The following is a 17765-nucleotide window of genomic DNA, read 5'->3' on the forward strand; positions in this document are numbered from 1 at the left end:
TTTTTAACAAAGTTCTCTTTACTTGCATTACAGTTTTTAGTATATGCTTATATATTTTGGGGTTTCTTATCTAGCCATTTTCTGGATGCATGACCCAAATCCTTTAAAAAGAAATAAGCATAATGTTCTTTAAAAAACAATGCTTTAGTAAGCATTCTCAACCCTCTAAAATTTCATCTTTATTTCAATAAAAAATTGTAAATGGTATTCATTCTCTTATACTCTATGAAAGGTAACCTAATGTGTGTATATATAATACATATATATGTATACATAATTATTTTAAAGATAAAATAAAAATTTACATGCTGAGAAAATATACTTGAAATGCTTTCTAAGTTTTGAAAATTCTGGCTTGAGGCAGTATAAGGCTGAGGTTTGTTTACTAATCTGCTTGCTCTTTTTCTTGGGAACTGTCTGCACTACATTTCACTGCCATGGAATATATACAGAAATGACTATTGGCTATAGCCAATGAAAAAATCTACAGAAATGACTTTAGTTTCTGATTCCTATTCATAAAAACTTCCCATATACTGGCTGAACATAAAAGAGACTCTCAGGACCCAGAAGAGGTTAAAGCTACAAGATGAAAAGACCTGGAAATAAACAGAGACTACAGACCTACTAGGAATATCTTCACTATACTAATCTATAAGCAAATTTCTTATATATTCAATTTGCAAGTTTTTTTATAATATAGTAGTTGGCATTATATTAGAAAGTAGAGAATTTTCACAGTCTGCTTATGAATTCAGTTTTTTTTTCATGTTTAATTTTAGTGATGTTGAAACTGAAAAGGAATTTCTTGGGGAGTGTGACTTATTTTTTTATATTTTTTATTGTAAAGATACTGTACAGCGGGGTTACAGTTACCTGAATAAGGAAATTAATCCATTTCCTATTGAGCATTGTTGCCCCCTCCTTTGTTTTTTCCCTACCATCCCTTCCCTTCCCACTGCCAAAACTCCTCCCCCTCACTCCAAGTTGGAAAGTTTGTTTTCAACATAATGTCTTGTACATCTCATTGTTACAATGGGTCAACTTGGAAAAAATTATATTACATAAAGTAAGCCAGACCCTAAGAAACATAGGTCCCATGGTTTCCCTTATTTGCAGTAACTAGTATATGTATAGGATAATCTTACCAGACAAGCAGAAAAGGTCAAAAGCTATGTATGTATGACCATATAAGATGATGCTAAGTGAAATGAACCCCAAGATTGGTATACAAGAGGTTTTATCTTTGTCGCTGTTGTTTTTAATGTACTATGCAATTTTTTTTTGTTTCTTCTGTATGTTCTTCCTGCATAGCATAACCCCTGTTTTCACTGTATTTGATTCTGGTGCCCTCCATCTTGTGTATACATTTTTTTTTCTAACTTGGGGAGGGGAAGGGAAATAACAAAATGCTGAAACAAGTGACTTATTTTCTTATCAGGAGATGAAGCACTTGAGTAGGAGTATTCAGAATTATAATAAATTTAGACTTTTATCCCAGGAAACTCTTTTAAGTCATTTATCTATTTTCTGGTTGTTTAGCTAAAATGAACAAATATTACCAGAAAAGCATGAGATACATGACCAGCTAATACATAGCCAACTGACAACACCAGAATGAAGTAGTCATATATTAAATATCAGTAAAGCTTAATTGTTGTTTTGTTTATTTGTATTTAAAAACTTGAGTTTTACTGTTTCTTCCCATTCCCAAGGAAACAATCATGTAACCATAGGGACCTTTCACTGAAGATCACTGTATTGTACAGTACACCAGACATGGAAAGGAAATATTAAATAAGGAAAAGTTGAACCAGGAGATAGACAAATATGCATTTACTAGATGTTATTAGTGGACTTAAAATATTACCCATGCTTAGAAGACATTAAGTGCTCAATAAGTTAGGTATTATTTTTGTACTCACTACATCATCTCTCCATTTGCTCTGTTTCCATCAGGCTTTAGGCACTACTGCAAGCTTTGTCAATTTTGACCAGATTTTTCTAGTTGCAAAACCCAATAGTAAATCTACAGTTTTCACCTTACTTGATCTATCAGAAGCCATTGACACAGCTAATGTCTCATCATGACTTGTTTTTGGCCAGTCCTGGGGCTTGAACTCAGGGTCTGGGCACTGTCCCATCTTCATTGTGCTCAATGCCTAGCAGTGGAGCCACAGCCCTATTTCCGGCTTTTCTATTTATGTAGTACTGAGGAATGGAACCCAGGGCTTCATGCATGCTAGGCAAGCACTGTACCACAAAGCTACATTCCCAGCCTCTCTCATCATACTTCTTAAAATATTTTCTTCATTTAGTTTCTATAATACCATATGCTTATTTTGGATTTATTTTTTAGTGGTTGCTCTTAAGTATTCTTTGATAGACTCTTTTCTTCTTTCTACCTGTGTCAGGGCTTGGCCTTTGCTTTTCCTCTTTTTCTTTCTTTAACTTTTCCTCTTGATTCAAGTTGTGTCCAGTAAAGCCTATCCAGTATCATAGCTTTAGATATTTCTTGCTGGTTACTCTAAAATTACATCCTGAACCTTGATCTACAGAGCTCTAAATTCATTTATACAACTAATTACAAAGCAACTACACTTAGATATCTAATGGACATCTCAGAAAATCAACATATGCAAAAGAGAACTCTTGATTCCTTCAAGAGTTTGAACTATTGATATGTTACATCTACCAAGTGACTTTAATTTTCAAACCACTTTCTTATACATTTCAAATTTTACCTTTATAAAAATTTGTTATGACAGCAAACACTAATGCCTTAAGAAACTATGAATTAGATACATTGATGAGGTTTTAAAACAGCCACATTTAGCATATTAATCAACCCAGAGTTAAGTAATAGAATCTGGGTCTCCTTAGGCTTAATCATGGATTATGACGCTTTGTAAGCCATAATTATTGTTTTGAAAATGCTGATTTTACAAGCTGAGTTTCCATAACAGGAAAAGGATCACACAAAATAGCAGAGCAGAAGAAAGATAGAACTTTACAATTCTGTATGAACACTAATATAGCTTTATATAGAGTTTTTCTTTGCAAATTACTGTTTACATACAATTACTGTGATGTTACTCAGAGCTTTTCATTATTCTTCAAGAAGATCCAATTTTGTTGTGTTTTCTGTTCTTCAGAAGGCAGATAAGTACTCTATTCTTGTCTTGAGAATCAATGACACTTATTTTTACAATGATAAATACCGTCTTCAAAATTTAAAGTACTATAACATGTCAATCGCGAAATACCTCTTTAACTTAATAGTACATAGGTCTCTATACAGAAACCAGGAAAATGAAGAAAATATAAAATGAATCCTCAAAAATTCAAACATGCTTGAAAACATGTATTGTATTTCTTAGTTTATATCTTATATATTTATGTTGAAACAATAGAACCAACATTATAAAACTAGTTCATTACTTTAGATAATTTAATATCTAAATTATTTGCCTAGATTTATCAAATAGTTAAATTTGAAGATTCTAGTTCTAAATATTGTTACAGCTTTTCATTACATATTTTTATGAGGAAAAAAACACAAAAGCTTTACTTGACACATATACATACAACTATCGCATTTAGAAACTCAAAGGAAGTTTAAAATCCAGTAATCACATAATAATCTCAGTTAGATATTCTATAGTTAAACCAAGATAATCTGAATTCTACTGTCAAAAGGTCAAAGCTAGTAGGGGGTGGGCATAACAACACATTTTAAGAACAATTAAGATTTTAACCATTGTGGTACCACTGACTAACTGTAAAGACAATAACAGACTTAAATTTTGCTCTCTGTATAGAGAAACAAGATTATATTTCTTCAATCTGCTAACATCACAACATTTTTGACAATAAAAACCTTTAACTACTCACACATACAATGGTGCTACAGAATCTTCAGTATATGGTAAAAAAATCTATAATCTTATAATAAAAATACTACCAAAGTAAGATATATGGGATATTTATGTAAAAAATGTAAAGACATGAAGTTGATCAAAGAGAAATAGAGACCATTCTCTTCTTGACTTCTAAAAGTGTCAATTTTTGTGACACTATGTTCCCATAGCTTTAGTTTTTCATCATTCTTCCTTGGTCTCTATTCTGGGCTCCTCTTCAGTTACCCAATTCTAAAATTCAGTCTTTTACAATATTATCTTTCTCTCTTATCTATAGTGCTAACTTCTTGGACAATTTCAGTCATAGTCACAATTTGAAGTATATGAACTTTACAACTCTCAGACAATTGTCTCTGATTCTGACATCAGAAAGTATGTTTTAGACATTTCCATTTGGTACTTTTTATAGATGAAACAAATTCAAACTGTTATAAATCAATGATTCACCATTCTTGATTCTTCCTCAACCTTCTCTTATATGTTCAATATTCATTAATGGCACGATCATCCTCTTAGGAGGTAAGGGATATGGGAGACATCTCAGAATCTTTTCTTTTTTAACCTTCTCATACGCAACCCATCACTTAAGTTAGATGATGAGTACTAATGGTACTCTTTAAGTTTTTTCTGTATCTATCACATCTTCCACCTCTATTTTTATTCAAACTTAGTTAGTTCAGGATCTTATCTCTCATGTGAATTTTTGCACTATTTTGCTAATTCCTCCTAAAATGCTTTTTATCAGACATGGACTTCTTTTTTTTTTTTTTAATTGTGTGAATACCGTACAGAGGAGTTACAATTACATGGGCAAGATAACGAGTACATTTCTTATCAAGCATTGTTGCCTCCTTTGTTTCCCTTTCCCATCCCTTCCCATACTCCCCCCACCTCCCCTGACCCAATCCTCCCCTGAACCCACCAAAGTTAAGTTCGTTTTTTGACATAACGACTTGTACATCTCATTGTTGCAATGGGGGTCCACCTCTATCCCTAGTTAAATGATTTGTTTTTGCCCTTCCCCTCCACAAATTATACCAACATCAAATACAGTGAAAGCAGGGGTTATACTGTGGGGGAGGGACATACAAAGCAACATAGAAATCATCTTATAAATATGTTAGAAACAATTGCATGAAAGAAAAAAACATTTAAATACTTATCTTGGGGTTCATTCCTTTAACATCAACTTATCTGACCTTTTCTGCTTGACTCAGACATATACTAGTTGTTGCAAAGAAGGGAAACCATGGGACCTATGTTTCTCTGGGCCTGGCTTACTTCACTTAATATAATTTTTTCCAAGTCTTTCCATTTCCTAACAAATGAGGACTTCTTAATTGTAGTCCTCAGAATGTAAGTTCTAAGAGGAAAAAGATCTCTGTTTTTCTTGTGTTGTTTTAGTAAGGTACATGTTCAATTATTTTTATATAAACTAGTGGCTATTTTTTGCCCACAAACTACAGATAACAAATAATGACAAATATTAAAAGCTTACTAAAAACCTTTAACATTTTTCTATCACCTACAAACATGACTTTTCTTACTGTCGGGTCTCTACATGGCTTTCTTACTATCTGGTCTCTGCTTATCTATTAGCCTAATCTGTAGCTTTTCAGCTCACTATTTTCCCTATCATTCCTGTATATACTATGCCTCAGTCCTGGTCATTATGATTTCTATCTAGAGCATCTTTCTCATTATCCTTAACCTAGTTAGCAGTTACTTTAGCCACTGATCTGATCCCTTTTATCAGAAGTCATTTGTAAGAATTAATTCCTGGAATTCTAGTTTGGTCAGTGGCCTTTCTCTGAGCATTTGTTTTACCACTCACATATTCTCTTAAAGCAATGTGGCTAGATATCTGTCTCTGACTAGATTTTTAAGTAATTCAGCTTATAAATCATATCTTACTCATTTTTGTTCTTTATGCATCTGGTATATCAGAAGTATTCAGTATTTGATCAAAAAAGCTATAATGAATGAAATTAATTACAGAGGTTAACAACACCTATTCTTTATAGTCTTATTTTTATTTTAAAATTAAAAATATTTATACTAACATATAATTGTATACATTATGGAGTATATGATGTTTTACTATATGTGCACACTGTGTAATGTAATGTTGAATTTAGGTTAAACATATTTATCTCCTCAAAGATTTATCATGTCTTTATGGTGAAGATTGGTGAAGTCCCTTCTTAGAACTTTTTTGCAATATACATTGTTTCTGCCTAACTGCAACCCGGTAGCTGATGATCAGCCTTTCACCACAGCTTATAGTCTTATTAATCTCAATTTCAGTTTTCTAATTTTTTCTTTAGTTTATAGGCTAGTTTTCAGAGCAGCTTTACATTTACAGCTTTTTCCAAGTTTTATACAGGAAAATCCAACAGAGTTCTAGCTGCTAATTAATGTAAAACACCTCTTAATATCAAAAGGCCAATATATATTATAATAGCACAACAGTGTTAATTATATATACATATACATATAACAGTTTAAAAAATTATCTAAAATGCTCTGTAAGTCCATTGTCTATAAATTAAACTTTTTATTTCTACGTTAAAACAAGAAATGAAATTTTAACACACCACCTGAAAATTATCATAACAAAAATAACAGTAAACACAGTAAGAAGTTACAGATAGTAACAGTATTTAAGGAACACCATCAAGTAACTTTAATATAATATTACTGCAGGAGGCCTAACTTCTAGAATCAGTTGTTAACAAAACCAGAATTAACCAGGTACAAGAATTAATGTAACCTAAAATTATTTTATTCAGTTAATTTATAGACTTAATTCTGTGTACAAGAACCCTCGTATTCAAGCACAAATTAGAGTTAATCCAGCTGCCTATAATTTATTTTGCTATATTAGAAACACCATATTACATGCTTTTGTTTGTTAAGCAGAAGATATTATTATTTTCAAGATAACCAGGGATTTAATGTTTAATTATCAACACTCATTTGAAAAGCAACATTGCTTTAACTCACAAATTTCTTAATTAGTAAGAGTGGCTTTTCTGAATAGGAATGTTGTATTTTGGCAGATGTGATTTAGAAACCAATTTTTAAAGTAGAAAAGCTTTGAATATCTTCACTGTCAGCAGAAAACACTCCATCTCTGCTGCCTAAGAATATGGTTGCTTGAAATTTTAATAAGGAAATGAAAGCTGTGGTAAGAAAATGGATACCACTGGTAAATGTTGCTTGCAAACTGAAAAAGAAGTTGGGTTGTCAGCAATAAGGGAACTATATATATTCACACAAAATATGAGGCATCATCTTCACTACATGTTGCTGGGAATGAAAATCAATTTGGCAGATGCCAACTTGAAGAACCTATAGCAAAGCAAACACCCCCAGAGATGAGAATATTATTACAAAAGGTTAACAAATGACACTTGCCCTCCTCCCTGAGGAGCGAAGACACACATTTCAAGAATGGTGGCCGAGGTTCACTTAGAAGTAAGTTGCCTGATAACTGCAAAATAAAATTCACTGTTAGGTTTAAAAAAAAAGTTAACTAGTTAAAAAAATGTTTCTTCCCCCCTGGAGCCACGTCATCATCCATATATTACTGTAATAAAATGGGTAATGTGTTGTAATGACAATTCAAGTATACATCAAAGGTAACATAAAAATTCCTACCCGTTTGGCTGAGCTGAGAAGCACTGCGACTTTTCCTTGATAGACCAACGATAGCTACCATCTTGGCCCCAATGCTAGAGCGTCGCTTCTTGCCACTAGTGCCCAAGGCACCCACTGCAGTGTCAGACTGGCTGCCATCATTCTTCTCCAGTGAGCACATGTCTCCACTGATGCTGGTGCTTTTGGTCATGCTCTTCCCTGACATGCCCATCTGTCTGCTTTGCATTTTAGATGTAAAGACACTGTCAGCCGATGGATCATTAAAAGTGAGGATGAGAATAAAAAGGAAAAGACAGAAAAGGCCTATTAGAAGATGAAACATATGGAATATAATCAAATCTTTTCAACTTGTGGAATGTAGTTTTAGGATTAAAAAATGTTACAAATAGTATGTTTTTGAATATACTTTACTATTCAGGCACAATCATAATGCAACTATGCAAAATCAGAGACTTAGCATTTAAACTTCTGCTGTCAAAGAAGGCAAGTGCACAAGGTTATGCAAGAGAATGTGCATTAAAAAAATCAGTGGGCTCATTTAAAAGATCGTTCTGTGCTGCAAGGACAAATGTGTATTTCACATAGTTGGTATAAGAAGTTCTCTTGGAAGTGGCACTGTGGCTCAAGCGGTAGAGCCCTAGCCTTGAGCTGAAGAGCAGAGGACAGCGCCCAGACCCAGAGTTCAAGCCGCACGACTGACCAAAAAAAAAAAAAAAAAAAAAAAAGAAGTTCCTAAAAGCATCCTCTAATTCATTAAAATATTCCCTTCGAAAAAGATATTGGACATGGGGCTTGAACTCTGGGCCTGGACACTGTCCCTGAGCTCTTCAGCTCAAGGCAAGCACTCTAACACTTGAGCAACAGTGCCACTTCCTGTTTTCTGATGGTTTATTGGAGGTAAGAGTCTCACGGACTTTCCTGCCCGGGCTGGCTTTGAACCTCGATCCTCGATCTCAATCTCCTGAGTAGCTAGGATTACAGGCGTGAGCCACCGAGGAATTTTTTTTAAAGGTAATAAGTATGGTGCTTATTTGTTAGGAGTAGTTTTGGCTTGCTTGCTCAGCCAGTACTTTGCCCACTTAGCCTGGATTATTGCTGGTAAATTGGAGATAGAATCTTTTAGACTTTTCTGCCTACACTGGCTACAATTTCTCAGGTTTCAGCCTCCAGTTAAGATAGGATTACAAGTTTGAGCCACCAGTACCAAGATAATATGTAAATATCATCTTATTCTTGCCAGTAACAGGCTTTGATGAAGATTGCTGATGCTACATCAAAATGAATGTTCTCATTTTATGTTAAGGCTTAGTTAATAATGGTTAAATTTTCTATCCAGGTCTGATATTTTCATTAACATTTAATTTTAAAATGTTATTTCACATTACTTATTTTAATAATTATAATTAATGAATTAATATAATTAAGTTCAAATCAATGTTCCAAAAATAAAGGTCAAATTTCATTCTGGCTTTCAGAAAAATAATTACCAGATTGTAGAAATAGCTAAATTTATTTATGCATAATATCACAACAGTTTTAACCTACTATTAGAAAGTCAAAATGTGTGCTCTAAGCTTGTTCTGATAAGCAAGTTCTAACTGTAAGGAAAAAAATTTTTATTTTTGAAACATAAATTTAAACTAGCAATTAGTAATTATGCAATTAAAAGTACTTAACATATAAACAAAGTAATAAAAGGAATAGAAAGTCAAGAAACACACACACAGGACCATAAGTAGATATACATGATCAAACTGACTGAAGCATAGTATATGTTGGGGGTGGATTTCCATGGTGTAAACCCTTTGAACAATTAAGAAGCAGTTTAACAAAATGAATACCAGGAAGCTAAAGCATATCTTCTCTTAGGGGAGGGAGAGGTGAAGATTACAAGGAGGGATATAGAGGAACAGAGATGAATGGTTAACAAACAGCGATAATTCGCAAGTACGTATGTTAATATGGAACTAGTAACTCTCAAGAGATGGCTGAAAATGGGATGGATGTAGGGAGGGAAGAATACTGGAAGGGATGAGACTGATGAACATATTGTACACATAAATGGACATGTTAGATTGAAACCCCTTTGTACAAATATTTGAAGATAATAAAGTCAATAGAAATCTCTATATACATCTCTAAGATGTGATGATGAAAAGTGAGCAATATCTTGGTCATCCAGGGGAAAAAAATTTAAAGGATAGAACCATGTGTTAATTTTATTAATCTACACACATTTTCTCAAAATATTTATTAGGGAAAAGATTCAGTGTGAAATTTTAAAAAAATACAGCAAAGTGTACTATTTTATCCTTCATATATATACATATATATATAAACACACACATACATATACACATATGAAGTGTATATAGACTTTGGAACAATGAATCTAAAGCAAAAACTCAATAAATCAAAAATATAATATTCATTTAGGAAATAATGATAAGGTTAAAACCGTCAACATGTACTACCTGAACATTTAAAGCATCTATAGAAATAATAATGCAACTATTGTTTTAAAAACTTTGAGATTAAAAAGTCTAGAATAGCTTTTATGCAGCTACATTATGTCATGGGGAATAGGTTGCAATGAGTGCCAAGGACATCAGGTTTGATGTTTGACTTACTGATTTAACCATGTGCTCTGAGGAGAATGTTTCACCTTTCTAAAACTTAGTTTTCTAATTTATTAAAAGTGAAAGCATGAACAAAGGTATTGAGCAGAATGCCAGAGAGATAATCAGGGCAACAAAAAGTCTCTTTTTCTTTCTTACTGTTATCCTCACCACTATCATTATCCATTCATGAAACACTCAGAACAAGAATATCTTTAAGTTTCTCTTTATGAAATGCTTTGCTCTCAAATATCTATTTCATTGATTTTGAGGGAAATAAACATACAACATAGGATTTTTATAGTATGCTGACATCATAAAAAGAATGACATGGCTTTGAAAAGTTTAATTGAAACCAAGTCTTCAAACATCTCATAGTTTAACCTAGTGTTCATTATATAAGAACTTGTACCATAAGCATATTGCTTTTTTAAGGAAGTCAGATATACTCACAAAATATTTCTTATTGAATTCTGTAATTTTCCATTTTGATTTTATTAATTGTATACAAAGGCGATAAAGAACTTAAGTTAAAATCAGGAATAAAGCTAACTACAAACTGAAATGTTTAAATGACAATTTGATTATATGGACACCCATTTTTTGTACACTAACAACTTTCATAATATAAAAAGAAAAGTAATTAAAAGATTTATAAGATGAATCTGTTTTTCATCTCCTTGAAACTTAGAGATCAAAAGCAATGAGGTTACCAATTTGGCTGAGATGTACGTGGCTGAGATGTTTTAAGAGGAGGGAGACTGAAGCTAGGATATTACAGTACTTATCTTCACTTTTCTTTATTCACTTGGTACATGTAAAACTCAAGCAAAAAAATGTTGCCAGCCAACATTTGTTTGGTAAACAAAACTATTGTTTTGGGACTCTTGGTTTAAGGAATACTTTGTAGCAATGCATGTATAAGCACGGCAACCATTTGAAAAATGTAGTTGGGAAAGCAGGCCTATCAAATTAGCAATTGCTTTAAGTGAGAAAGTTGGTAAGAATCTGAAAATATAAATTTCAGTGCTGCTTTTGGGATTCTCAGTACTGTTTCTGAAAAGAAACTTGGCTATATGTATCAAAACTTTTTATTTTTATTTTTATTATTTTATTTTATTTTTTGGGTCTGGTCGTGGGGCCTGAACTCTGGGCCTGGGCGCTGTCCCTCAGCTCTTCAGCTCAAGGCTAGCGCTCTACCACTTGAGCCACAGCGCCACTTCTGGCTTTTTTCTTTTTGCTTATGTGGTGCTGAGGAATCGAACCCAGTGCCTCATGCATGCAAGGCAAGCGCTCTACCACTGAGCCACCTTCCCTGCTCCCAAAACTTTTTATATAAATGTTCATAACCTCTAACTTAGCAATTGCACTTTCAGGATTTAAGAGAAATCTCAGCAACATGTACAGATCCAGTTGCAGTGATACTTATTGCACAATTAGTATTTGCAAAGAACAAACAAAACAAAAGCATGAGAAAAAATCTATGAATGTCCAGTTTAAATGAATTATGTTAATCAATAAAATAGAATGTACTTTTAAAAATGTGCATATTAGTAAATATTTATAGACCTAGAAAGATACTGTTGATGGGGAATGGGAAGAAGGTATCTGTTGCTTAGCTTTAGCTGGCACTCATATCAAATATGGATTCTCCCTACTCCTAGGATACACAGGCAAATCCAAACTCTGAAGATTTCTAAGTGGCATGAATAGAAAAGATTTCTAAAACAAATAAAGAATACAGATGAAGTTCTTGCTAAACTATATGGTTTGTGAAGGTGAGCCGCATGAGATTATGTATAGTCTGTACAAGAGATTAAAGAAAACATTAAGAAAAATAATATTAAAGGTTCAGAATGATTATGCTTTTATGGGGAAATACAAATATATACAGAAAAGATCTCTAAGGATGTACTGTGATCACTGTATTTCACCCTTTTTCTAGCTAAGTTTTTTAAACATTCTTTTTTTTCTATTTGGGCTTTTCCAGAAAGAACACAAAAAGTATGAATGAAAAAAATGAATTAAATTAAAAGAAAGGGACAAAAAGAGCAAGCAAGGACTAGCATCACCTTTTCTTCACATAAGCAAACTCATTCAACCTTTTTAGCTCATTCCATGGGCTGAAGATAGAGATAGCATCTAATAGATTATTGCATTATATTATTGCCATATGATGCTTTGTTTCAGAAGAAACTGTTTCTACATTTTTAGGGATTATTTTATGCATGATTTCGAATATTTGGCTTTGGAAAATTTATAAAACCATCATATATTTTGTTATTAAGTCAGATGTGTAAAACTGCCAGTGTAAATAAATGATTAATTTTATGACAATGTATAGTTGTTAAAAGTTGTACACTGAAAAAAATTTTCAAAGGCAAAGGTAGTATAGTCAATTATTAAAAGAAAGGTAATGAATAACAAAAAGGTTAGTGAATGTTTGTACATACTGCCCAAAGACATAATAGTACGTTAGGGGTTACCAGTATATGTGATTAACAGACTATTAGGCCAAAATAGCAATAGATAGTGATTAATAAATAGAATTAAATAGCTTGTCTCTTAAAACTCCGAGTTCATGACACCATGGACATAGAATAAAATACATAGTAATGCCTAAACAAATACTGGTAAGGAGCTGGGAAGGAGAATAGAAATGAACTTATTAATAAAGAATCAGAGACTGATGTAACAGCTGACTTGTGATAAAGGGAACTGGGGTGATATGTAATTTCTAGAATTCCTTTCCATTCCCTCATATTTCAACATACTGATGGATTTATTTTCTCAAAATTATTTATTCCTCAGTTTTAAGCTTTCTACCATTTGAAATGGTTATCCCCAGGATTTGATCATTCATTTAAAAGATATTTACTTTGCACCTATTATGTAGAAGAATTAGAGGTACAAAAGAGAAGACCTTGATTTCATAAAGCTTTCATTCATATTGCCATGAAGAAAGACAATAAACTATCATTTTAGGTAGGATATACGGTGTGCAGAAAAAGAAGATAGAATAATATGATAACAAGGACAAAAAAATTTAGGCTGAAGACATTCTATAGGGTGTTCAAGGAAGACTTCTCTAAATAGGAAACAGTTGAGCTGAATCTTGAAAGATGAAGCCGTTATCTGGAGGAAGAATGTTTTAAGCTTAGAGGACAGCAAACACAAAATAACTTGAAGCACCAACAAATTGGGTGGATTGGAGAAGTTTATAAAGTCACTTTACCATGAAGATGAAGCCAGAGAGAAGATAGGCCTTGTTGCCTTAGAATAAAATTATGTTCTTCAAGTCCTGTTCATATTTAACAGCCAATTCATATATTACAACAATCTGCTCTCAAACTACGAAAATGTAGGCTACATAGGCAGTTGTGTCAAGAAACTTAGAAGCCAGTCTTATATTTTATCTCTCTGTATCAAAGGGTCTTGTAGAGAGATCATGGTTATCTTCATTAAAAAGTGATAAACGTAGGAAGGCTAAATCATTAAAGGAAGGCTAAATTAATAAGTGAATTTCTATATGAGAACATTTAGCCTTCCTTTACTTTAACTTATAACTGTATATTAATATCTTATTGCCTTTTGAATTGTTAAGTTCTTTAATTACTGAATAATGTATCTATCACTACTACCATGAGTTTAAAGAAAGTTAATTTTAAGGAAGATATTTTAAAATAAATACTTTATATTGATCAGTATGTGTTTCTCTATGTGTTTATTACATAGCACTCATGGTTTTGGTGGGGAGGGGTCTTGCTATGCCAAGGCTCTCAAGCTGGCTCTTATGGTTTCCTACCTTAGCCTGGTATGACTCACCACACCAGGTAGTGCTCATAAATTCTGTTTATTTTTTCTATTCTCATAATGACTTTTCAACTTTTGAAAAATTATGTTAGTTCTATTTTTTCTAGTTGCAATCTTTTATAAAACCAACTAAGCAAAAACTATATTTGAATACACATTTCAATCAAAAGTATTGTTTGGCTTCATCACAATTAATATAAGATAAAAATGTATATAGGACCTATGCATCTTATAAACACTGTGTCTCTTTTCTATTAGCAGAAATATTATCCTCAGAGACATGACATAGTTTCATTGGTTTCCCCTTGAATTTTCAGGCCTTCAAACACTCTGGATTCAGCTAATTTTAAACCATTCAACATTGTGTCATTAATTGACTCCCTCAGCAAACCTTTCCTGTTCACCTACTTGATGTTAGGTCCCAAGGGAGTGAGTGGGGGCTGAAATGGCACCTGTGTTCCATGTTCATGTACAAGGGGATGCAACTGAAGAGAATGCTTTGGGTTTTCACCACCTAACGAGAGAATTTCCTCTACTTGATCTAAGTAAGTGTGTATTTCTAACAGAAGAACACTTTACCTTTCTAATTTGTGCAAAGATAGCTTTGGCCCTGTAGTGAATAAAGCAATGCCTGACATACAGTCATTATTAGCTAGGTGTTAGTGGCTCACAACTGTAATCTTAGCTACTTAGGAGGCTGAGATCTGAGGATTGAGATTCAAAGCCAGGCCGGCAGGAAACTCTGTAAGACTTGTATCTCCAATCTACCAGAAAACTGGAAGAGAAGCTATAACTCAAAGTGATAGAGCGTTAACCTTGAGCCAAAGAACTCAGGGACAGAGCTCAGGCCCTGAGTTCAAGCTGCATGACTGACAAAAGAAAAAAAAAAGGAAATGGTTATACAAATTGGACAAAAAAGTTAATATATCAGATAACATATTTATAGATATATACAAAGCTAAAATTATTTATTAGAGGCAGAGAGACTACTGAAAATTATAAATCAGGAAAACTTGTATTACCAGAGGTCTTGAACAATGGATAAAAATTATGACATCGAGGAAAAATAATAAAAGGAAGAAAATATATAAATAAAAGCAGAGTTAAGAAAGCACTTGGGGTTGAGAAGTGGCTCAGTGGTAGAGTTCTTGCCTTGCATACATGAGGCCCTGGGTTCAATTCCTCAGTACCACATAAGCAGAAAAAGTCAGAAGTGATGCTGTGGCTCAAGTGGTAGTATGTTAGCCTTGAGTGGAAGAGCTGAGGACAACTTCCAGGCCCAGAGTTCAGGCCCCATGACCGACAAAAAAAAAAAAAAGCACTTATTATGGTTTTAAGGTGAGTAGGTGAGTAGTATAGATTGGCCAAATTAAAAAGTGTTATAGGACAGAGTAGTAATGTTAAGTCTTTAACTCATATAATCCTTATGATAACTTTTATAGAAGAGGAAACAAAACAAAACCAATGAATGTTTGCTTTAGGAAATGATTAGCATTGGAATCAATGTAATTTCCTGATGGAGAAGGTCAGTAGGCAGCTGCGCACTTAGGCCAAGGGCCCAAGGGAATAGTTAGGGCTAGACAGATGAAGTCAAGAAATATTTGAAGAGGAAAGGTGAGATGTTAGGAGGATGGCTAAAGTAGGCCAGCCAAGAATGTGAGGAAAGTGAAAACGTTAGAGGAGACAGCTGAAGGAATATTTAAAGGTTATGCAGGAGTGAACTCACTGAAAGAAATAAAGAGGCTATTCTCAGAAATAAGAAAAAACAGAATAAGGTTAAATTCCATAGAAGACAGAAGAGGAATGAGATTTATGAAAGAGTAGTCAAAGACGTAAAAAGGTTAAACAGCAATTGAAAGGGCTGTATATTCAGAGACACAGAAGGTACAAATGACTTTGAAGGCAACAGCTACTGAAATGAATAAGTGGGCTTTAGAGACCGAACTAAAAAATGTGACATCTAAGCTTTTGTTAGAACTTTCTGGAGAGACTGAACATTAAAGAAAAAGAATGAGATAGTAAGCTCATTTTAGTATTAAAATGGAGAAAATGCTTATTTAAGGATTATTGGTATTTTACTTGTTTTTCTTTTGGCAAAAGTAAAAACCATAAAGGGGAAAATAAAAAGTTTAAACTTAATACAAAAGTTACTGCATGACAGAAAATGAAGATGATTTTGTTCAACTAAAAGAGTCTAAGAACTAGACATTAGGCCAAATGCTATCAAATCCATCAATTCAAAGAGATTTGGATGCCAGTTCAACTTTTAATTCCTTATCAAAATTTAGTTCTGAAGAATATACGATGTAATATATTTTTCATGCTAGGATAGATTCTCACTATTTCTGATGTCTCTAAAGGAAAACAATATTCAAATATTGCTATATGTAAAAGAGATGTTTCTGAGTTACAGCCTTTTAAAAATATTCATAATATTCACCAAAGTATCTCATCTTGAATTAAAAATAATAACAATCATAATTAAATTTATATACATTTTTAGTATGTGCCAAGTATTAGTCTAAGTACTTTATATACAGGAGCTCATTTAATCTAATTCATTTAGACCAAATTGGATTGTATGATCTATATTGCTCCTACTCAGTTGTCATTTTCATGTGTAAGCAGCCATAGATAATATATGAATAACTAAAAGCTGCTATGTACCAGTAACACTTAATGTATATTGAAATTTGAATTTCCTGTAATAATGAAATACTATTATTACTTTAATTGGTTTCAACTATTAAAAATATATGAATCCTTCTCAGCTCATAGACTATACAAGTTTAAGAAAGATTTGGCACAAGGACCATAGTTTGCTGACTGTTAATATCTTAAGAAAATGAATTCATCTTAAATTTTGGTGGTTCTTTCTTCTTGTCTATTGTCCCATCATTATCCTAGATATGAGATTTAAGTAATAACATCTTTTTTCACAAATTTAAAGAATGAATTCAATAGTTAAAATGCATCAATATAAGGCAATTGCATTACCTCCTTAAATTTTTTCTATCCTATAATCTTGCATAATTTTACCATTAAATATAAGTATTTTAGGCAATCCCAATTACATGTATAAATGTTTTAGGCAGCAATAGATTTTTTCTGTCATTTGAACTTATAACTATTTTTTTTATTTGCCTTTACCACCGAAGTACAAAAACAGTACTCCCAATAACATAAAATGGTCTATGATAAATTAGGGGAAAGTACATCACTGGTGTCAATAGATAGCTTTCATTATTTTATTATCAAGAACTATTGAGATTAAGATTTTGTTAAAACAAAAATAATCTAAGAACTTTGTTTTATACTGGCTAACTATAATAGTTTTTAAACTAACAATGATATTCTATATTATTGAAATAACTATACTAAATAAAATCACATTATGCTTCTAAAAGTAATATTAAAACTAAGCCTTAATATGAAAATATTCTTGAACTCTAAATTTTTCCCATGTAAAATACTAAATGTTCAGTTGGAAATATAGAAAATGTTCAAATGAACACATGTTAAGTATATTAATAGTGTCTCAGGCTATAAGTGCAAAACAGAGAGGGGTTGTTTCTTGCCCTGGAACACTGGTGAGCATCTTTTAGTCAGGTGAAATGATTTGTAGGACACCAGAAAGAACTCCTACTGTGGTCTCTGTTCCTGGAACTCGTGGGTTTATGTCACACATGCCATATCCTGCATGAGCTTTTCAGTACTGTTCACAAAAAAGTTAATCAGAAAAGAAAGCCAC

The 17765-nt window shown here is 32.7% G+C and overlaps 1 protein-coding gene across 33 annotated transcripts in view; it reads right to left on the reverse strand.

Annotated features, from left to right (window-relative positions):
* The window catches only part of Rims2 (regulating synaptic membrane exocytosis 2), a 418336-nt gene that overhangs the window by 59010 nt on the left and 341561 nt on the right, over nucleotides 1–17765 (reverse strand). For 12 of the 33 annotated variants that reach the window (XM_042673019.1, XM_042673018.1, XM_042673020.1 and 9 more), the window contains one exon: nucleotides 7584–7825. The exons of the other annotated variants lie outside the window; for them this stretch is intronic. In XM_042673019.1, the coding sequence (XP_042528953.1) occupies nucleotides 7584–7825 (242 nt within the window). The remainder of the gene's footprint in view (nucleotides 1–7583; nucleotides 7826–17765) is intronic. 33 annotated transcript variants of the gene reach the window in all.

This window comes from Dipodomys spectabilis, unplaced genomic scaffold, assembly GCF_019054845.1.
Source record: "Dipodomys spectabilis isolate Male_0828 unplaced genomic scaffold, ASM1905484v1 ptg000783l, whole genome shotgun sequence".
In the NCBI taxonomy this organism is placed as follows: Eukaryota; Metazoa; Chordata; class Mammalia; order Rodentia; family Heteromyidae; genus Dipodomys; species Dipodomys spectabilis.